The 21,454-nt window shown below is 36.8% G+C and overlaps 1 protein-coding gene across 5 annotated transcripts in view; it reads right to left on the reverse strand.

Moving 5' to 3' along the window:
* Positions 1-641: 641 nt before the first annotated feature.
* The window catches only part of LOC113234090 (protein ultraspiracle homolog), a 61,562-nt gene continuing 40,749 nt past the window's right edge, over positions 642-21,454 (reverse strand). For 4 of the 5 annotated variants that reach the window (XM_026469372.1, XM_026469340.1, XM_026469356.1 and 1 more), the window contains 7 exons: positions 20,362-20,617; positions 19,467-19,605; positions 9,082-9,224; positions 8,503-8,578; positions 3,078-3,227; positions 2,532-2,581; positions 642-886 (listed from right to left, as the gene is read on the reverse strand). In XM_026469372.1, the coding sequence (XP_026325157.1) occupies positions 668-886; positions 2,532-2,581; positions 3,078-3,227; positions 8,503-8,578; positions 9,082-9,224; positions 19,467-19,605; positions 20,362-20,617 (1,033 nt within the window). In that variant the 3' untranslated portion in view covers positions 642-667. The remainder of the gene's footprint in view (positions 887-2,531; positions 2,582-3,077; positions 3,228-8,502; positions 8,579-9,081; positions 9,225-19,466; positions 19,606-20,361; positions 20,618-21,454) is intronic. The other variant, XM_026469365.1, reaches the window with a different exon arrangement.

Raw genomic sequence — 21,454 nt, forward strand, 5'->3', positions numbered from 1 at the left:
TTATTTGTAAGTCAATGCATATAGTAACAATTATTTACATACTCGATTGACTCGCTGCGTCTAGGAGCCTATAAATATAACGATTTGTCTAAGAAGTGAGCAAACCGTTCCTAGATTTACGACGTAAACGGCCTCAAAAGCAGTTGTATTTCACTTTTCCTTCCTATCTGTTCACATCCTCTAGGCCAGCTCTCTTAATATTTTATGGCATTTATTACATACAAAAATCTGAAATATTGCAATCGTTCATTCAATTCATGGTAATTCAGATTAATACACTACAGAAAAAGGCCGCTCTATATTTCTTGGATCACTACGAAATATTGTGAACTACATATCGCATAGCAGTTGTAATATTTGTAATGAAAACGTTTTGTAATGAACAGTGGTTCGGACCCGCCGTAACATAAAAATGTTTTAAATGTAGTCGCGGTTTTAACGCGTGACCTTAGTGGTGTTAGACCCTTGATCGATCTTATTCACAAATAATGCGTTTTGACATTAAGTCGTCGCATCAAAATTGTCACACGTCAACTTTTCATGAGGTAATATTAGGGCCGTAAACATTGCTTAAAAAATTAAGTTCAAAATTCATAAAATGCTTCAATATTCCTCAACATCAGTTCACAATATCGTAGAGCTAGCACGGATGTCATTACCTCGGCGTCTACATCATATTGGCGTCAATTGGCGGCGCATGACTGCGCAACGCTTCACGAATGAAACCGCCGATGAGATCATCAGCCACCAGGTGGAAGAAGTACAGGTGCTCGAAACTCTTGAGCGAGATGGAGCGAAGTGCTGGAAGTCGGAGGAGCAGTGCTGCGAAACGACCATCCTCGGAGCCGTGTAACCGCCGGCAGTGTTCGTCCAGGCACGAGAACAACTAAGAAATTCATAAAAAAACATTACTGTAGTCTTGTCTTTTTTAACCGACTTCAAAAAATGAGGAGGTTCTCAATTTGTCTGTATGTTCTCATTTTGAAGAAAATCATCCACCTCAAAGGGTGGCTGTTCACGCATGAAGATTCATTTTTATAAATAGCGCCTAACTTTAATTTAGAAGCAATTACTTTAATGGTTGATTTTGCTATTTCTCCAATTCAAGGCGTTTTTTTCTCGATATACTTTGAGTAGTGAGAACCGATTTTTATTATCTCCAGTGTCAAGTCCTGCATAGTGGCGAACTAGGGAATATTTCAATAAAACTTAGCAAATAGACGTAATTCGTACTTTTGAGGTCGGTTTTTTTAGTACTCTGTACTGAGATTATTTAATTACATTTGCAGAGTTGCCAGTTTACGTAAAATTTTAAATAGTCGTGTAGTTGTTATCTACAGTTATATCAATAAATTGTGAAAGAAAATACAATTTTGCATAAATTGGATGAATAGTTAAATGTCATGAAAAAAAACTGAGCATAGCAATCCTAACCTATTTGTATAATTATCAACAACATAGTTCCCTATGTGTATTAAGTAGACATGACAAAAACGGATGTTTGTCAATAATTAATTAAACTGTTTTTAAGGCAATTTTCGTAACTTTTGAGGGAATCCAACTATATTTGTTATTTTAAGTCCTGAATATTTACACCCAAATTAGATAAAAAAGCAACTTAATGGTGAAATAAGATTAAATCAGTCAATTACTGGTCATAGCTTGATTTTTCGTGAGCGTGCTTACTTTTTATTTTTAGAATTTAGGCGTACATAATATATATATTTCACATTTAAAACTTTTAAGAATTTTAGTTAGAATGGTGTGTTTAAAAAATCAATATTTAGGTACAACTATTTCATATACTCGTACACGTCGGTTGATATTATACATGCAGATACCTACCAAACAAATATTACTTTTTTTGGAAGCTTGTATATATATATGTACATAATGTAGATACCTATTAGAGACTTAGAACGAGCTGGGAACGTTCAATCATGCATCCCACTTGAACTTGTACTAAAACTAGTAAAAAATCGCTATTTATCCCGCTCGTACCGCTCCTACTGTAAAAAAGACGGGTGAACTATCAACGCAGACAGTTCCTAGTTTAAACTGAACTAAAAAGAACAATGAACTATTAAAACCGTGCAAGACGAACTTAGTTCATGTCAGTTAGTGTAGGGAATATATTCCTCATAGTTCGTAGTTCATGGACTATACAAGCCTACGACGTGCAACGGGCTGGTATCCGCAACTCGACGACAAAGCGCCTATTTTGCGTGTTGGTACTTGGTACTTATATATACAAACCTAATGAGAAAGAGAACTTTATGTTGTTCACTGAAAGATTAAAATCGTAAGATTTGCAAACCGTCCAATCATCTGATTAGCGCAATTTCTCTCTCACTGCCTATTGGCTATTGCATACTGGTTCGCGCGACGCAATCGCAACAGCAGAATAGCAGTATAACAACAGCAGTTTGGACAGTTGTTCGATAAGTAGTTACACATTGCGTAAGAATAATGTATTACATAATCGGCTGTTGTAATAGTGACCACATCTAGTATGTGTAAGTTATAATTACCTTTTCACGAAGAACTTCAACATCTTGTCGGTTCTTCAGTCCTTTCACGTCTGAAAGAAAACAAGAGTCAATATCGGTTTCGTTCGTAATTTCTTAGTGTTAATAATAATAGTTATTGACCAAGGTCGACAGTGCCATTGTCGAGTAATACGGCCTCCTCCCATTTAAATATTTAAATTTAATTGTTTGGGTCATGGAGGAGGCAAGAGTCTACAATAAATAATAATAATAATGTGCTAGATAACCACACCAATTGCCTGGTATCAAACTAGGAGATTCCCTGTACTATGAGTACAAGAGCAACGGAAATCAATCTGGGGCACTTCCCAGTACCTCAGACCAGAAACAATTTGAAAAATTGTCCAAATAAGTCCTACCAGGAATCGAATCCAGGACCTCCTTATCCCACAGGTAACACAAGCTTATTACAGGCTAAGCAATAGCCAGTATCTATGAAAACCTTAAATATTGCATTTGAGGAGCCTAATTTACGAGAAAGGAAAAGGGGTAGAATAATTTTGTGTGATGTAGTGTTTTGGTACGCACCAGGGTTGAGCAGCACGATGGCCTTGAGCGCGACGTACTCCGCTTGGTCGACGTGTAGCGCGCGAATCTTCATTGAGAGCTCGGCCAGTACGCGGTCGAAGATCTGCCCCACACCCGCCTGCAGTGCTGAGTTACGGTGCAGAGTCATGCCTGGAACGACACACAAATAAAATTATTTATTAAAAACTAGTGTTGAGTCGTGAAAATTTCCCTTTTTTGACAAATCATATTTTTCCACATTTTGACGTTGACAACTGTCAAAAGTTGAAGTTACTGAACGAAAACGATGGAGCCAACAATAACAGATGGTGGTGTGGTTTTGAAGGACTTTTTTGCTGTTGTGAAATAATTTTAAATCACGTCTTTCTATTAAGTTTTATTTAGCATGAATTATAAAATAAACAAGTTTATAAAATAAGCTTCAAAATATGTTTCTAAACGTATAACATTATATGCGCCTTCAAAATTATATTATTCAAATTTTTCCAATTTTTCAGCAATTTTTCGGAGAAATTCACACTATTTGAAAATTTTCGGAAAATTACCCAACAGTATTAACGCACTACAATTTATAACAGAAACTAAGTTAACGCGGGCACAGAAATAAAAAGACAAGCAGTACGATATCAATCAACAACCTATTTATGCCTCACTGTTGGGCACGCAATAAGAAAACTAAATAAATTAAAGCAATTTTCATAGCTCTTAAAAACCTAAATGTTAACACCACATACAAAACCCCAGCACAATCCAGTCCAGTTAATCAATGGACAGACAGGTTATGCTCTATGTCGACGCTATCTATTCAGATAGTATCGTGAGCCGCAAATTGATAACGAATGGAAGAGAATCTTAAAGGTACGAAATTGGCGAAGCTCGAATGAGAATATACATATCTTTTTTTAAATATAATATCAAGTGACAGGACGAGCAAGTCGTCCGTCTGGTGTTCAATTTTTATTTTTTTTAACGTACATACTCATAGCCCCGCACTTGGGGGACTCTGTGTCGCGGGTGCCATGGACACACACATAGACAAACACAAATGAGGCCCAAACTCATGAGAAAAATAAATGTAGGCCATACAAATATTTCTCCCGGCTCGAGAATCGAACCCGAGACCTTTTGCGTGGCAGTCCAGCATTATTACTGTTTGGCCACAGAGGCAGTTATAAGTAACACACCTATCCGTAACAGTTGCAGTGCTATTCCAGAGCTTTAAATCGCAAAGATCTGAGGGGCACTGCCTTTTCGCCCGTCACCCTGCGACATAAGTTAACAAGTCCCATGTGCCTGTAATTTCACTTGCACCCTTACCCTTCAAAATCGGAACGCAGTAATGAACACATTACTGCTTGGCGGCAGAAATAGGTAAGGTGGCAGTAACAAACATACAAAAAAAAAACACGGTCGAATTGAGAACCTCCTTTTTTGAAGTCGGTAAAAAATTAGTCATCGTTGTCAATATATTGTTAACAATAATAAGAATAAAATATACCAACGGATTTGTATTACATAAAAGAAAAAGTTATATGCACCGTAGTCCATCGTCAAATTCGAATTTTAAAAAAAGTCGACGCTAGCGTGTAAAAAACGCTTTTGCGCGCAGATATCTAATGAGAAAAAAAGCCTTTCGAAGCTAGTGAGGTGAAAAAGCCTTTGTTCTAAAAGTTTATTTATAAAATACAACTATGTCATGCTTACATGATACCTGTGAAGTTAAAGGTTATCAACATTTGAAAGTCACTTTGATTTGTCATGCATTTGATAAAATAGAAATAGAGTGGTAAACATCGGTACATTCCATGTGATAAAAACTAATGACGATATAAAAATGCTTTGAGTACCTACCTGTTTTTATCACTAAAATAGATAATTAATCTGATACGGAATCTTTATTTGTTTGCAAATAAAATTGGCTTTCTTTAGTACTTAATTTTACAAAATTTCAACAAATAATATAATATAATGTTATATCGACACCTCTCACGCATTAAGTCATATGTTTAAAGATATGACTTTTCAGGGGAGACATTTTTAAAAAGATTTTTACATTGTTCATTCTTTAAAACATATGTATATTGCGCAAAACTGTAGACATTAACAACTATAGCTGGCTAGGGAACATGTACAGAGGTTATAAATACAATAAATACACATATTTACGAAAACATAGCTGAAAATAAAAACTTACGACTTTATGCTCGTTGTAAAAAGGTCGTATCTCATAGTTACAACGTTTTGCTACTAATCACATTGACATGGTCAACGGGAATACAGTCGTATGTTCGATATACGACCTTATGCTGGGTGCAAAATTTGAAATACCTTAAAAAATGTGTCGCATGTGTAACAAAATAATGAATAATAACCACGACGTGTTCACTTAAATAAATTTTATTAGACATATTAATTAATGAACTAGCTCAAATAACAAAAATGAACACTAACTCTTGTGACGAAACAAAAGTATATACAGAGTGTTTTTTTTTTAATGGACCAGTATGAGGAAAACGATAGAAGATACAAGGAAACTTTCTTAGGGTGTATTAAATCCTTTTCTGTGAAAACAATTTTGGCAACTCAATTTTTTGATCAAGTGTGAGTTGTCCATAAAAAATTTTTTAGTGCTGAGCGGCTCACTTTTCATTGTATGGGACAAAAACAATCGGGACAGCGAAGAATGGTCATATTTCATAAAATGTTTTACATACAAAATGAATAAAATTTACTTTTTTTTAATAGAATAGAATAGAATAGAATAGAATACGTTTATTTGCCAGAATACAGTCATTACAAAGGTCTTAAGTAAAATTAGGTACTTGCAAGCAGATGTGCAAATATTAATGGGATTCAATGTTTCTTTAGTCTCTATAGTTTCTAATTAATTAAATGAATTTGTAAATTCTAAGTATTCTTTATTACTATAGAAGCAATGCGTCAAAAGCCATTTTGTCAATTTTAATTTAAAAGTATGTCCTTGTAATAATTTAATTTCGTTTGGTAATTTTGTTAATTTTATTTGATAATAATTTATTAAGATAATGAATTTATTTATAATGCTGGTAGATTCAGTTCCTTAATTCAGCTTTCTTCAAAATGAATAAAACTGACTATTTTTTTCCGATACAATGAAGTCATCCTTACAAGAAACTAAGTCTATTAGCATAAAAGAAGAGTAGTCAATTTTATTCATTTTTATGGAAAACTCACACTTGACCAAAAATGACTGCCAAAATTGTTTAAAAAAGTCTTCATGGTTCCAAAGACATGGTTCCTTATATCGCAATGGTTTCAGATTTTCCCATACAGTCCCATTGAAAAAAACACTATATATTATTTAGACTCAGACTTTACCTAACATAATTTAGTCTACATAATGACATACACTCTAATAAAAAATAAATAACAAATTTAATACAAATTTCTTGTGAGGAATTAAAAGTAAATAATAAATAAATATAGGAAATGAAACTATTTTTCCGGATTTAAATCGCGTATATTTGTTTTTTCAAACAAACCGACGTTTCGGGCCCTTTACAGGTCCCATGGTCACGGTTGACTATTATATATTATATTAACCGTGACCATGGGACCTGTAAAGGGCCCGAAACGTCGGTTTGTTTGAAAAAACAAATATACGCGATTTAAATCCGGAAAAATAGTTTCATTTCCTATGTGCAACAATCGCGAAAACCTAAGAACTCGAAATAAATAAATATATTATACAGGCTGTCTTTATCTCACATAATCATGTTTTGACATTTTTATTATTATATTATTTAATATGTTCCTACATTATTTCCATAATTATATTAACTAGGTACGTTAAAGTTACAATAAATCATCATAATACAAAACTTGTACTGGATACTTGTATTTATTTTTAATGTAACATTTATTAATTTATTATTGTAACGATTCTTGTAATACAATATATTATAATATATAATAATGTAAAGTCTACAAGATAATAAATAAATCTAAATCAAAAATCGCCGTCTAAGTATAGTTTTGCGGACTTTTTGCGCACATAGTGAGGTTCAACAGGCTGGAACGTTATTACATGTGTTATTACTCCTTTTCATTGTCTATAATAACATCTGTGGTTCACCCACGACAATCAGGAGATATAGACCCACCACCTAAGCACAATTTCGATAGAGCTGTTTAAACTGTTCTTTCTCCGACAGAATCCGAGTTCAGAAACATTGTTTTACATACAAATAAAAGTATTTGCGTTTAACGTACCCTGCAAAGGCAGGGTACGTTAAAGTTAGATTCAGTGAAGGGTAAGGAATCCGTTACTGTTTTCTTGCGTCTTGACGTAGAGTTTGAAATAGAAGGTCATTGAGTGTCATCTACTTGGGTATAATTAGAAATGTAGTCCCATTGTCTAGACTGATCTCCAAGTTGCCAAAAGGTCATAAAAATTCGTTCACATTCGTGTTCATTCAATTTTTAAAAGTATTTAAGACGGCAAGTAGCAGGACAAGGTTGCTGTAAAAGCTTATCTAAGTTTTTTAAATACTCTCTTTTATGTGTTTCTATTACTATTCATCACTACGCCGTGGTCGTTTTCGACTCATTGTACCAGTTCGTGTGTAGTCATTTGACGCACATACAGATGAATCTTGGCCCGAGGTATCATTTAACTGCGGTGAACAGACTCTGTTGTAGTACTGGATGCAAGAACATCGCAACTTTAGAAAATTTCTAGAAAATTAGTATAAGTTTGATTGATGCGTAGAAGTGGTAAATTTATACTCAAAAAAAGTCACTATGTGGAGACGGCATTGGCGTCACATCTGGAAGATACTGACTATAATCGTTTCACCTGTAATTTCTTTACCACATAGTTCAGGGTGAGTACCTTCAATAGGGTCTTCATTCAACATAGATGTCACAGAACATGGTAGGGTTATATCAGTGGTGTTATTATTTGTGACAATATTTGGCATTACCTCATGACTACTTGCTTCTTTAGAATTTTCCGAACTGTCAAGAAGCTTTTCATTCAAAATAGAAGTCGAAATAGAGAGATTTACACTATCACTCTCGCCACTTTTTCTTTTTCACTCACGTACCAACTGACCTCGCCGGCAAGGCCGTGGAGCCCCCCGCTTCAGCACGTACAACAGTAGATTCTCTCCTACAGCTCTGCCCTTCTGGCGGAAGTCCCCAGTAGCGCCCTGAGCCGAGGTCCTTGCCCATTTGGGCGCCCTCAGGCGTTACTTAGTTTATTTATAGTTTAGTTTTAGTTTTAACGGATTAAGAGCCTTCAGTTGGCCCATTCATCCGTTAGCGCAGTCAATGCCATAAGCCAATTGCACTACATAAAAATAAAGTGATTTCTGTAAAAATGCACTGCTGTCATGATTTACAGTAGATTACATAGGAGGTGTTGATATCTGAATTCACTTACCCGGCATAAGGCACATAAGCTGCGGGAGCGCGGAGGTCCTTGTTCCGTCCACGTTTTCGCGCTCGTCCTCCAGGTACTGAAACATTAAAACATATGTAGAACTGTGTGATATTACAACGTAAGTTTTTAGTTTAAAAGCGTAAGTAAGCAAAAAGTGTTATGGATCTATTTTGTAATTTTTTACAAATAAGCGCAACAAGACAAAAATACTAACATAAACAATAAAAAATAAAAACCATTTATTATTGCACATAAATAAAACGTTACGTAAAAAACCAGACGCGGCGTTATTAATAAGCCATTTTGTTTTACTTTGGGTATTATTATATATTCTATATAGATGATACGTTTAGTATGTTCTCACAAGTGCACACTTGAATATGAGATAATTAAAGAAAAATTGACAGTGAAACATACAAAATAAACATACATATACAGCTTATGTCTAACTAATGAAACACAAAACAATTTGTAAGTGCTGCAGCAAGCGAAAAAGGTCCAAGCTTAGTGCGAGCTGTACCCAAAAGCAAAGCACTGGTTTGCAGCTATCACCTTGGGGGTAGTATTCTAGTGACCAACCTCCATGGACCGCCAAGCGATGGAGAACAGCAGCAACTCGTTCCAGGACGCTTTGATGAGCAGGATCTGATCTTCTAACTCCAGCTGCGCGAAATGTGGAATATCGCGCGCCCATACAACTAGAGCCGCGATCTGCTTGTTGCCTGAAATCACCAAAATTATTGTGTTCAATTCTAACGGCCCGTCTGTTCGGTTGTCCTTCGCCGAGAGTAAAAGTGAAAAAGTTCGTCCAGGGAAGTACATCCACCTTACCTATTATACAAGAACATGGGACTTGTCAACTTATGTCTCAGGGTGACGAGTGCAGTGACAGTGCCCCTCAGATCTCTGAGATTTAATGCTCTGAGTGGCACTGCAACTGCTATGGACAGGCGTGTAACTTATTATCACGTGCACGACTTGTTCGTCCCGTTATAAGAAAAGAGAAAAAAATCTTATTTCCTTCACGTAGTAACTAGCGTTAGGTAGGGTTCGCAGGGATAGTTATCTGTCACGATAATTGTCTTGATAAATATGCCTTAATAATCTTGATATTTTTAAAATAAATTGGAACAACAAAACGCTACCAATATCGAGACGTATCGAAACGTATCAAATGTCTATCTTAAAATAGTCATAAACTAAACGTTTTCACAAAGATTTTTCTTCGCGTTTATTTAGTTTTATCACTATTTGTAATTTTGAGTCAAAAATTATAGAACCAAAACTATGATCAGCATGGATAATCATCGGATATACTTTGTTCGAATAATACTCATGATAATGATCAAAGAATACAAATATTTTGATAATTTCAAAACCTGTTATTAGGTTAATTATTTTCGGTTCAGCACTTCATGTGTCCAGTTCATCTCAAACTAGTTCTATTAATTAATTATAACATTGTTATAAAGGGTTTTTCAACAAGAACTAATCTTTGTGAATCAAAATAAAACAATAAATTTAGACGACAATGATTCAAATTTTTATTATAAATACATATAAAAGCGACGATTGCTGGAATTAATGAAATAAATGAAATAAGATCATACGTCTAATTACAACAAAAGCGCCAGATGCGGCAGTTAGGGAGGAGACAAATGATAAACACGAACACGCTTTATGCTACACTTTACTTGCGCGGAAAATCTAGTGTGTAACCAACGCTTAGGGCTTACTGCCTACTACTACCTTCCTATTATCGCCACGTTAAAGTTCATACAAACTGAACGTCTAACGAGTCCACCATAAGATTCGTGTATAGGTAGAAAGTCGGACCGGAGGCGGAGTAATGGAAAAACACTATACTTATAAACATTACCGAAGCTTAAGTCACTATAGGGTTCGTTCCCACGGCCCGTGCGTGATGTCAATCGCGCCGATTTGTATTGTCGAGCTCGCGAAACGGACGAGTCCGGGACGGGCAGCCCCGGGCCGACGCGCGTGGTGGCAGTATTAGAATATTGAAATTCTTTAATGATATTTCAGCTATGCGTCGTTAGGGTAAGTTCCGCTAAGTCGAATACGTTACCTAATTTTAACTGTTTTTAAAACAAAATTTTGTGCTCTACTTTTTGCTATTTAAAACGGTTATTTGACCATTTGTCACTTAGCCGCATTTTAGTTAGTGGACGGCAGTATTCGAGTATGTAGCGGCGGCGCGATCGGCGTAGAATATATTTTTCAGGTGTTTAATAAAACACTAAAACATTATTACCCTCAGATTTATTTTTATGTTTTATAATTAATATTTTTAAACTTGTCTTTAGCCGGTTTGTAGGTACTGTTATTATAAATAATCAAGTTAATCAGTGATTGTAAAAAAGTATCACCTAAAAATAAATGATCTTAATTTAAATCTACTATTAAGAAGTAAGTATACGTTCTATAATTTATTTAATTGTAGGGAAATACTGTACTGGAATAGAGTAATTAATTAATAAACAAGTTGATACTTCTTGAATATAAAGGAAATGTTCGCCACGTCCCGGTTCATCGGAGGCACCGCGGCGGTGTGGAAAAAACGTCTGTGGCGGTGGCGCGTTATACATGTCTAGTCAATATTGAACTGACGATCTATTACTTAAAATGTCAATTCGGTATAATCAAAATGCCTCTAAGGTCTGTCGGTGATTCCAGTAAAGCTGCTATATATAACATCGGTATATACTGGTGCCTTTCTCACAGATTCCCTTATGAATCTATAACATTCGTATGTGCTTAGATATCTGCAAAGAAAGTGACGTCGAAAGAAAAGTCTTATCTTCAATTATAAAGTGGACTGACTATTCCGTAATATCTAACGTTAGCCTACTTTATGTGACATACCTAAATGGGAAAACCCTTTGCACTCCGAGTCATAAAGCAAACCAGACAATTCAAGGAAAACGAATATTATTGCCCTGGCAATGATAAAACCTACTGGTTACACAAATATTACGTCAAAACGTTAGAGAGAAAAAGTTAATATTGTGGTAGCCAGAAGTGTTCAAGGTCGGATAATTCTAGAATTGGCAGATTAAAACGCCTAAGAAAAAAAATGTTTTATTATTTTAATATCAACAAATAAAGTTCGTTGTTCCGTGTTACCAATGTGATAATATTGAAAAGTACGTCACAAGCTTTTTTATTTTTTATGATACCAAGTAAACGACACGCCTGTCCATAGCAGTTACAGTGCCATTCATGAGCTTTAAATCGCAAAGTTCTTAGGGGCACTGCCACTGCGCTCGTCACCCTGAGATAAGTTGACAAGTCCCATGTGCCGTAATTTACCCTTCAAAACCGGAACGCAGTAATGTGATCATTACTGCTTGGCGGCAGTAATAAGTAAGGTGGCAATACTTCCCTGGACGAACTCTTTCCCAATGAGCTGTACTGCTATTAAAACGGACAAACAAACCATTATTATATTAAATAAATAAACCAGTTTTTAACTTATGTGCTTTAGTCTGCCGACCCCACAATATAGAGACGGAAGTTTTTTTAATACTTTTTTTAATACTAAGCATTTCAAAACAACAAAATCCTTAACATAATGTTGACACTTCCGTACAAAAACAAAACGAACAATACTTTTTTTGCTGTGCCAATAATTTTTTGATTTAGCTACGGTACAAATTAAATTATGCAGGTACGCATTATGTGATTCCGAGAACGGTGAATAACAAATTATTCCGACTACATTAATCTCGCATTCCGTTTTTTCTCCGCACAACGTAAACAAGGATAACTTACAAGCTGCTTGGTTTCTGTTACAATAAATAGGGCATTTTATGAGCATAGAATACGAAAGATATAGGCATGTATTATTGCCGTCGGTCATCTGAAATGTTGGTTGATAAGAAAAATTTACAAATTAAAATAAAGTCGCAACACAAAATTAATTTAAGGTCATTTATACAGAACACCTACTCATCAAGCATTTCCAAAATTAGTTCTTTTAAAAATCATATGTGGCAGGAAATAGTACAAATTATGTGACATTGTATATGAACACAAACGGATTCATATATGTATTCAAAGTGCGTCATATATTGAATATGTAAGTTGAAATTTCAATTTTTATCCCATACCACCGACACACTGAGGCATTTTTTACCAAGCAGATTCATTACAAACCGGTATCGAGTGTGGAAACAAGTATTTTGTACATAATATAAATATACAGGTATGTTTACCTTCGTAATGTTAAAGATTTATTATAGGCACCTAGGCAAATGGTGTGGAATGATTTTTTTTTTCAAAATTGCTGTAAGGACGCCCCTAGTGGCGCCACATCGGCGGCATAAACGACAGACTTGTGAATTGTATGCGTGTGTTGCTGTGGGTGATCCCACTTAGATTTCTATACAAATATTATTTTTTTAGTAGCAGTAGAGCTCCTTATGAAAGATCCAGGGAAGTACCTTAGGTACCTATTTGTGATACCAGGCAGTAATATGAGCATTACTGCGTTCCGGTTTTGAAGGGTAAGGGTGCTGGTAAAATTACAGGCACATGAGACTTGTCTAACTTATGTCTCAGGGTGACAGTCGCAGTGGCAGTGTCAGTGTGTTTGCGATTGAAAGCTCTGAGTGACACTGCAACGGCTACGGACACGTGTGTCGCTTAACATCAGGCGTACGACTTGTTCGTCCTGTTACAGTGATATTGTGAACTACAAACCCGTTTACGAAACTAGCCTGAAGACAGACGCCGTAAGTTCCAATTTTAAAAACTTATGAGTCTAGAAACTTACAATAATGTGAAACACCCCACGCCACCAATTAAGAGTTCAATATATTAACACATCTGCAACATGTCGCTGCTTTTCAAGAATAGTGACTCAAACCAAAATAGTTTATATCAATCTTATAACACGCTGCATTCCGATGTGCCAAATTTTGTTGCGAAAAAATCGAGCTTTTTGATTGGTTAAAATAAACAAGTGACTACGCTGACCATTGTACGATTATTCTGCTTTGAACGTGAGAAGATAATTTAAAAACAACTGAAGCATACTTCAGTTGTTTTTAAATTATCTTCCTGATGAATTAGATGATTTTGAGATAGGCCATTATTCTAGAGTGCCATCGATGTGTTTACGTTTAAAGAAAAAATCGTCAGTAATTTTAAATTTATATATACTGTAAAAATACAATAACGTTTGAACAACAAAGTTTTATTGACACGTCATAAATTTGAAATAAAATTCAAAAATCCATTCAAATCCATTTATGTGACATTACAAGAAGTACAATTGCGTCAGTATAGCACTAAATGATTTACTAGAGCAGTAGCAGAAATGTTACAATTCTATAAATACACAAAAAGTAAACGGTGTCAATATCCAAGACTTTCTATGCTTTAGGCCTGGTTCATATGTCACCTGCATGTTAACTTGTGAGGTCCAATTATCGGTAGCACAAATCCCATATAAAACACGTTTAGTATGCTATATTGACGCCTGCTGATAAGTGCGGTCCAACCCATCAATTTAAAACGTTAAGGGAATAAAATGCTGCAAGTGTACTAAAAGGTATGTAAATCATAGATTGTTTCGAAGTTTTATGCTCTGAGCTCCCCTAAGAGACAAAAAAATATAAAGTTTGTCAGATTGTCAGCGGTGACTCCGCGTAATTGAATCGATCAATGGTCTAAAAATAAACTAGCTATAAAGTCTTGACTACGTTTGTTTGAAATGACGGTTGACTTGTCCATTATACCAAGGTTTATCGACGTACAGCTCTTGCGTCAAATTAAACAAACATAGTCAATATGTTCATTATCATAAAACTCATAGTTTACAGGTACGTCTCGCTCTCGTAATGACGTCTTAGGCTATAAGTTCCACATGTGAAGTTGCGGACTTCCATACACCAAACGCGTTCTCGTACTAAGGGTGAAGTCACACTCACATGTTCATACCAAAAGCACAATCAATATGTGAACCGCGCTGACAACGTTACTGCGAACGGCATCTCACACTATTTTTTAATTGACTTAAAAAAAAAGGAGGTTATACGTTCCGCTGTATGTATGTTTTCAGATTTCTCCGTCAATAGTAGACCGATTATGAAAATTCTTTTTTTTTTGTTTGAAAGGGTGCAATCTCGCGTAGATATAAGCGCTGATAATATACCAACCGGCGACGGCGCGCCGACGTAAAAGTGTCGGTGGCGGCGGCGTTTCGACGCACAGTGGGGCAGGATACCTTAAAAGCTGGTATTAATTCAAAAATCCAAACGCCATAATTACCATCGTTATATTGGCAGTTATGTTACCAACATACCCACCCGTCAGGTACCGTAAGTCACGTGGCCGAACACATCCCCCGTCTCTCTCCCCTCAGTCGCAAAAAAGCATCGCGGAGAGAGTACGACTGTCGCACGTTAATTCGATATTTTTTTCTAATCTTAAAAATATTGTGACTGGTTGAAATATTTCCAAATTGTACTTTTTTTATATGGAGACGACAGCTGCAGGTACGTGCTATATTTTTATAATTATTATATAATAAAATTGAGTACATACGATGAATCATAATTCTAAGAAATGAACATTGTAATCTTTCGTGAAATTTTTGCATTCTCAGAAACGTGTGAAATTTTAGATATGTATCCAGGCATATCAAGTACTTTTGTTTGTATGATAAAATAGTTTTATTATTGGGCAACTTTAGCACGTGGGATTTTTTTGCGATATTTTGCGATTTCGGCAAAAAATAGGGTTTTTAATATTTACCTAATAAAATAATGTTTTCTTATTTATATGAATTTTAATAACTTACTCTTGGTTCCAGGACCTAGTTGTAGCACTGTATCATTATCAAGAAAAAACTATACGACATCTTAATAAGTTCTGGTGAGATTAAAATTGAAAAACAATTCCATTTCCTAGTAAATTATCTTCAAGAGCGAACAGCCTGTTCCGAATCAGATTTGGCGAATTTAAAGAGAAAAATATGTCATTTCAAATCTCAATTTAAAACAAGATGGTTCAATGTAGGAAGATCGAAGAAGAGGTTTTTCGAGAAATATAATGATTGGCTTGCTGGTGATTGCTGGTGAAGGTGATTGTTTTTACCCAGTACAAGCCGTCTAATTTAAGGAAGAGTGGACGTCCAACGATTTCATTTGAGGAGAGCACCGAACGAACTAAACGCAAAAAAACGGAAGACTTACGGAAGTCTAGATATATTGCGGAATTAAATTTTGCCACACAAATGAGTCTGAGAGCATCAGGAAATAAGGATGCTTCAAAATTGGTTAAGGAAATCACTACAACCTCTCCGAAACGGGCAAGCAAATATAGAAAACCTACAAAAAATAATTTGAGAAAAAGTCTTGCATGATGTATGGTGAAGATGCTCTAGCTTTACTGATAGACGCTAAGACGAAGACGAAGAATCTGATCATGATTAAAATATGTATTAATTTACGATAACATTTTTGTAATATTATCATGATTAAAAATTTAAACAATGCTTTATGTGTTTTATTTATGTATATGTTACTATATAAACCATATTTATGATTTTTAACGCATGATTCAAAGCAATTAATAATTAATACCAAGTTTTAATGTATCCTGCCCCACTGTGCGACGGCGCGAGCGCGACTCTAAAACGAATTTGTACAACGGTGTTTGTTTTTACAAAAACCGTTATACAAATACTTTTTAAAAGGAAAAAATAAAATAAGTTATTTTCTATAGCAATAACATTTTTATCAGTTCGATCAGGCGCTCAGATCGTACGCACGCATCTTAAATATTATGTATGCATAGTGAAAATGGCGATGCCAGAAATTGACAAATTATTTTTTTAAACAAAATATCTTTATATATAAAGTCACTAACTAACTTTTGTCGCCCATCTATGCCACCTCTGCTGAGGCCGGACAAGGCAAATCTTTTTGCCTCACTCTTCGCAAAGAGTTCGCGTCTGGATCTCGTCTTACATCAGGCTGGCTGCACTATGGCACCAATTCAAAAAAAGAGGTACTTAGAATTCTGCGGAATCTACACGTGAATAAAGCTAGCGGGCCAGATGGAATTCCAGCACTAGGCCTACGTAACTGTGCGCCTGAGTTGTTTCTTGTTCTGAAGCAGAGCCGACTCTGTCAACTATAGACCTATCTCAGTCAATTCCACAGTACGGATTCCGACGAGGGTGATCTACTGGGGATCTTCTTATGTATGCCTGCCACATATGGAGCGAGGCTATAAGTAAAGCAAGGTGAAGCACTTGCAGCGTCTGGATATTTCTATAGCCTTTGACAGGTTCTGGCACGCAAGCCTTTTACGTAGGCTTCCCTCTTATGGGCTTCCCACTGACCCTTGCAATTGGATCTCGGATTTCTTGAGCGAACGTTCGATGCGATTCTTCCGAGCATATGGCGATAGATATCCTCAGGGTTCCGTACTGTCTGCAACTCTCTTTCTGCTGCATATCAATGATATGTTAATTCCAGGTACCTTTGCATATGCTAATGACAACACAGTTGTAGATAGGTACTTGACCAATGCAAGGGTCAGTGGAGAGGAAATCCGGTTGGTTAGCCGTTTGGATTTGACACTCAAGGCAGTAACGCTACCAAAACGCAGGCGTGTCTACTCTCCACAAAACGGAGTCCCTTTGAGCTGACTCCGACTTTTCGTGATATATCCATACCGATAGCCGACTGTCTCCAGCTACTTGGAATAGACCTGTCATCCAATTTGTACTTGGGCAGATACATTGAATCCATGGCCAAACATGCAGCAAGGAAGCTTGGGATCCTTTCCAGGATGAGGCGTTACTTCACACCGGGACAGTTGCTTCAGCTGTACCAAGCACAAGTCTGGTCGTGCATGGAGTACTGCTGCCACCTTTAGGATGGCTCTGCTACATACCAACTGGCTACCTTATATTCAATTGACAACCGTGCCAAGAAGCTTATAAGTGACTCGGAGTAAGTGGAGGCGAAGCTGCAGAGCCTTCGACACCGCCGTAAAGTTGCCAGCTTATCGGTATTTTACAGGATATATCACGGAGAGTGTGCGATGGAATTACACGATTTAATTCCGCTTTCCCCTTTCCATCACCGGGGGACTAGGCGTAGACTTGGGTTCCACATCTATGTTGTGGATATTCCAAGTTTCGCACGAAGCGTTACGCTTCCACATTTATATGGCGAACGGTTATGGAGTGGAATTCCCTGCCTGCAGACTTGTTCCCTGAACGTTAGTACTTGGGCCTTTTCAAGGCGAAAGTGAATAATAGAGATTATTTAGGTGTGCATGCTTCATCGCCGACTTCATCGTTACTTTCCATTAGGTGAGATGGAGGTAAAATGCGAACTTACATTTTATATTTTTATAAAATGTAAAAAGCAAGTTCCCAAAAAATAAGGTTTATCTTAGAAAAGTCATTTTCTGGCGTCGCCATTTTTACAATACGGAAGCGTGCGCGTGCATACGATCGGAGCGCCTGATCGAACTGACCGGCGCGCCGATTACATTTGTCAACGGCGGCGGCGCAAGGAAAAACCACCAATCAGAATCTGATGAGGGGATCCATGGAAATTGAGGAAAATCCTCAAATTTTATAGGCATGTCAGTGATTCTGAAAATTCTTTTTTGTTTCAAAGGGTATACTTTCGAGGTGGTCCCTGATGCCGACGATGCTGGTCCGGGTTCGTTTCGACTATTTCAAATTACAAAAATATTTTCCGCAAATAAAAGTCGACTTTCCACTTGACATAATCAAACAAATCATCGTCACCATGATAACCAGAAAAAAGTATAAAATGTACAAAGGAGTCCGTAACAATCCTATTGTCACTAAGAAGTCGGAATCCGATGAGGACGAACCCATGGAAATTAAAAAAAGCCGAAAAGCAAACTTTTGAGGTTGGTTTTTTTCAATGATGTATAGAACAACTGTCGATCTTCGATGCATTCATTAAGATACACTGCCTTGACCTTAATTCGATCGCGCGTGATTGACAGAGCTGTAAATGTTACTGCACCGCGTCGCGCTCAATGTGTCAAGCTCGTTCCGACGTAATACTGATTAACATAACTTAATTTACATCAAATAAAGAACACAAGCGCTTCGGGCCATTGTAATTACCCCAGTGATCAAGTGCCATAAGTGTCGTAGCTCCCTAAACTAAGGGTTCTATCCAGGTATATGTAACACCAAAATACTTATAAAATAATATAACTTAGGCAACATAAACCAACAATCTACTTATAAACTGCCTCTGTGGGTGAAATGAACGGTTACCATGCCGGACTGCCACCCACAACTCCCAGGTTCATTTCCCGAGCCGGAAGAAATATTTGAATGGCCTACATTTATTTCTCTCGTGAGTTTGGTCGTACTTTGTGGTTGTCTATGTGTATGTCCATGGCACCCGCGACACAGGGTTTCACTAGGTCTATGTTGAGTTTTTTTATTATTGTTATTACGTATTATCCAAAATATTTGTAATGATTTAAGGTTGGACGCACACTTTCAGCACGCTTCAGCGCTGCGTTAATACTAATTCAGCATCATTCATCAATTCAGCATCGTTTAGTATGGATGTAGTGTCGATACATGCTACCAAATGGATCCTAGCCTTTAAGTAAGTACAAACAAAACAACTCTTGTCTTCGGGATCTCTGATTAATCTATTTAGTTTAGAGCCATTTAACAATTACTCAAACTAAATCTATTGAGATCGTTCCAGATAATCTTTGAATGTTTTGGTAAGGGGTTTACATATATATTATTTTCTAAACCGACGATTACGACTTACGACTCACTCATACTTCTTTTCTCCATTTGCATCAATTGTTTTTCGTTTCTCGTGTCTGCAGGGTACTTCTACCCTGAACATTTTACTACGGGCAATGTAATAAAGTTAGGTAAAAATTTCATCAACAATACTCACCAATTTGACAAAGACTAGAGACAGGAGCACGGTACCTCGGTGGCACGTTGCTATCAGTTCCCACGCGCAGGAACTGGTACTCCTCATTGGGGTCCGCCACCAGCGACTCCATCTCCAAGAGTCGTTCAATCGACAGTTCCTAAAATTAGATAATCGGTTTAAAATTCCAAAAATTAATACAAAAAACGAATAGTATTGTTCTTAGGACATGAAATTTAAATTTATATGTTAATGCTTTATAAATATTATGACAAAAAGAAAGTTTTTTAAACAACGAAATATGAAGTATGATTTTGCTGTATAACAAGTAATATCTTTCACATCGTGTCGTTTGATATTAAGAAAAAAAATACCACTTATTGTAAAGTAAATTGGTGTTAAACCCTGCTATTTAACTCGGTTGCATGATCGCCGAGCATAAAATCGAGTGGAACACCTTGAAATCACCCGTAATGATACGTGCTACACTGCTACCCCTTTCTATGATTTATGCTCGAGCGCAGACATCAATAATGCGCATAAACGAGGTCGCACTGAAAATAACACGGTGATTTATTCCAACTCATCCATCATTTCGTCCTTGTTTGTAATATTAAATAATATCTCATATATCTGACAAATATCTGGATTGGTTTTATATCTCGTGTTTTATCTCTCTTTGCGGCGGTACACGCCGTAATTAATAACTGCGTATATACTTATGAAACTTAGTTACGCCAGACAATTAAAAAAACTGTTAAGTAGGCATTTATATGATTGATTGCACTTTTTACTTAATATTTACAACCCACTGTATCAGTTTGCGATTAATACGACGAAAGAAAAGATATCTTTCTTAATAACGAAATGTTGAGTGGGATTAGGCCATAGTCCATCCAAGACGTTTGATACCTACAGTGCTTGTTTGCATATTCAATAGCTTTACTTGGACAGAGCTGCTGGGATGGGCGTCTTCCGCGCCCCGCGCGGCTCGCTGCCGCTCTTCTTGCACGGCCTCGCGCTTCATGCCGCATGCCAAGCATTTCTGATAACGGCAGTATTGACATCGGTTCCGCTGTCGCTTATCGATGATGCAGTTCCGCTCTTCGCGACACGCGTACGTCAAATCTTTTCGCACCGTCCGCTTGAAGAAACCCTTACAGCCTTCGCAACTGCAAACAAACGTAACTTTCTTGAAAATAATGAAAGGATGCGTGCAAATCTGGCGAATGTGCGTCTATTTGGGAAAGGCTCGCGAGCTGCGCACGTGCATTCCTTAGTGCGATCTGTTCGCGTGCCGCCACATACGCACCCCTCATGGAAGAATGGCATAAGTGGATGTCGAAAACGTTATGGCTCCATTAGGTACAGAGAAATATAACCCACACCCTCTCCAATTCTTGTAACTCTATCTATGTAGATAGAGTTACAAGAATTGAAGAGGATGTGAGTTATATTTTCATGGTGAGTTATATTTTCATTGTGAGTTATATTTTTATATATTTTCATTTCGATGTAGTAACAAGTATTTAACTGCAAGCATGCAGCACGCGTGCAGCGCGCGCTCAGCGCACATGCAGCGCGTTCGCGGCGCATTCGCCAGATTTGTACGCAACCAAAAAGGAAATCCGTTACAATCGTCGATACACGGCTAAAGATAAAATAAAAAACTTAGGCATACTTTACAATGCTGGGTTTGTAACTCTTTTTAAGTAAATATACATGGCTACGGGACACGGAAGGAGAATATTTTATACAGGGTGACTGGTTGAACGAAATAAATATTTAAAGAGATGAATGAGTAGCTGATACCTTTTTACAATAACAGAAAAAATATCTACAGCAATTGGTTATTCCTTTCCTCAGACGCAGATCAACTACATAGCGCGAGTGCCTACACATAACTCTAAAAGCAAATCCATTGTCATTAGCTTTATTAATCGCTATATTAAAGAGGAATTTGTTGCCGCAGCGCGAGCTAAAAAACGTTTACTGGCTCGGGATATCGG

The sequence above is a fragment of the Hyposmocoma kahamanoa genome, unplaced genomic scaffold, assembly GCF_003589595.1.
Source record: "Hyposmocoma kahamanoa isolate Upper Pololo Valley unplaced genomic scaffold, ASM358959v1 102, whole genome shotgun sequence".
In the NCBI taxonomy this organism is placed as follows: Eukaryota; Metazoa; Arthropoda; class Insecta; order Lepidoptera; family Cosmopterigidae; genus Hyposmocoma; species Hyposmocoma kahamanoa.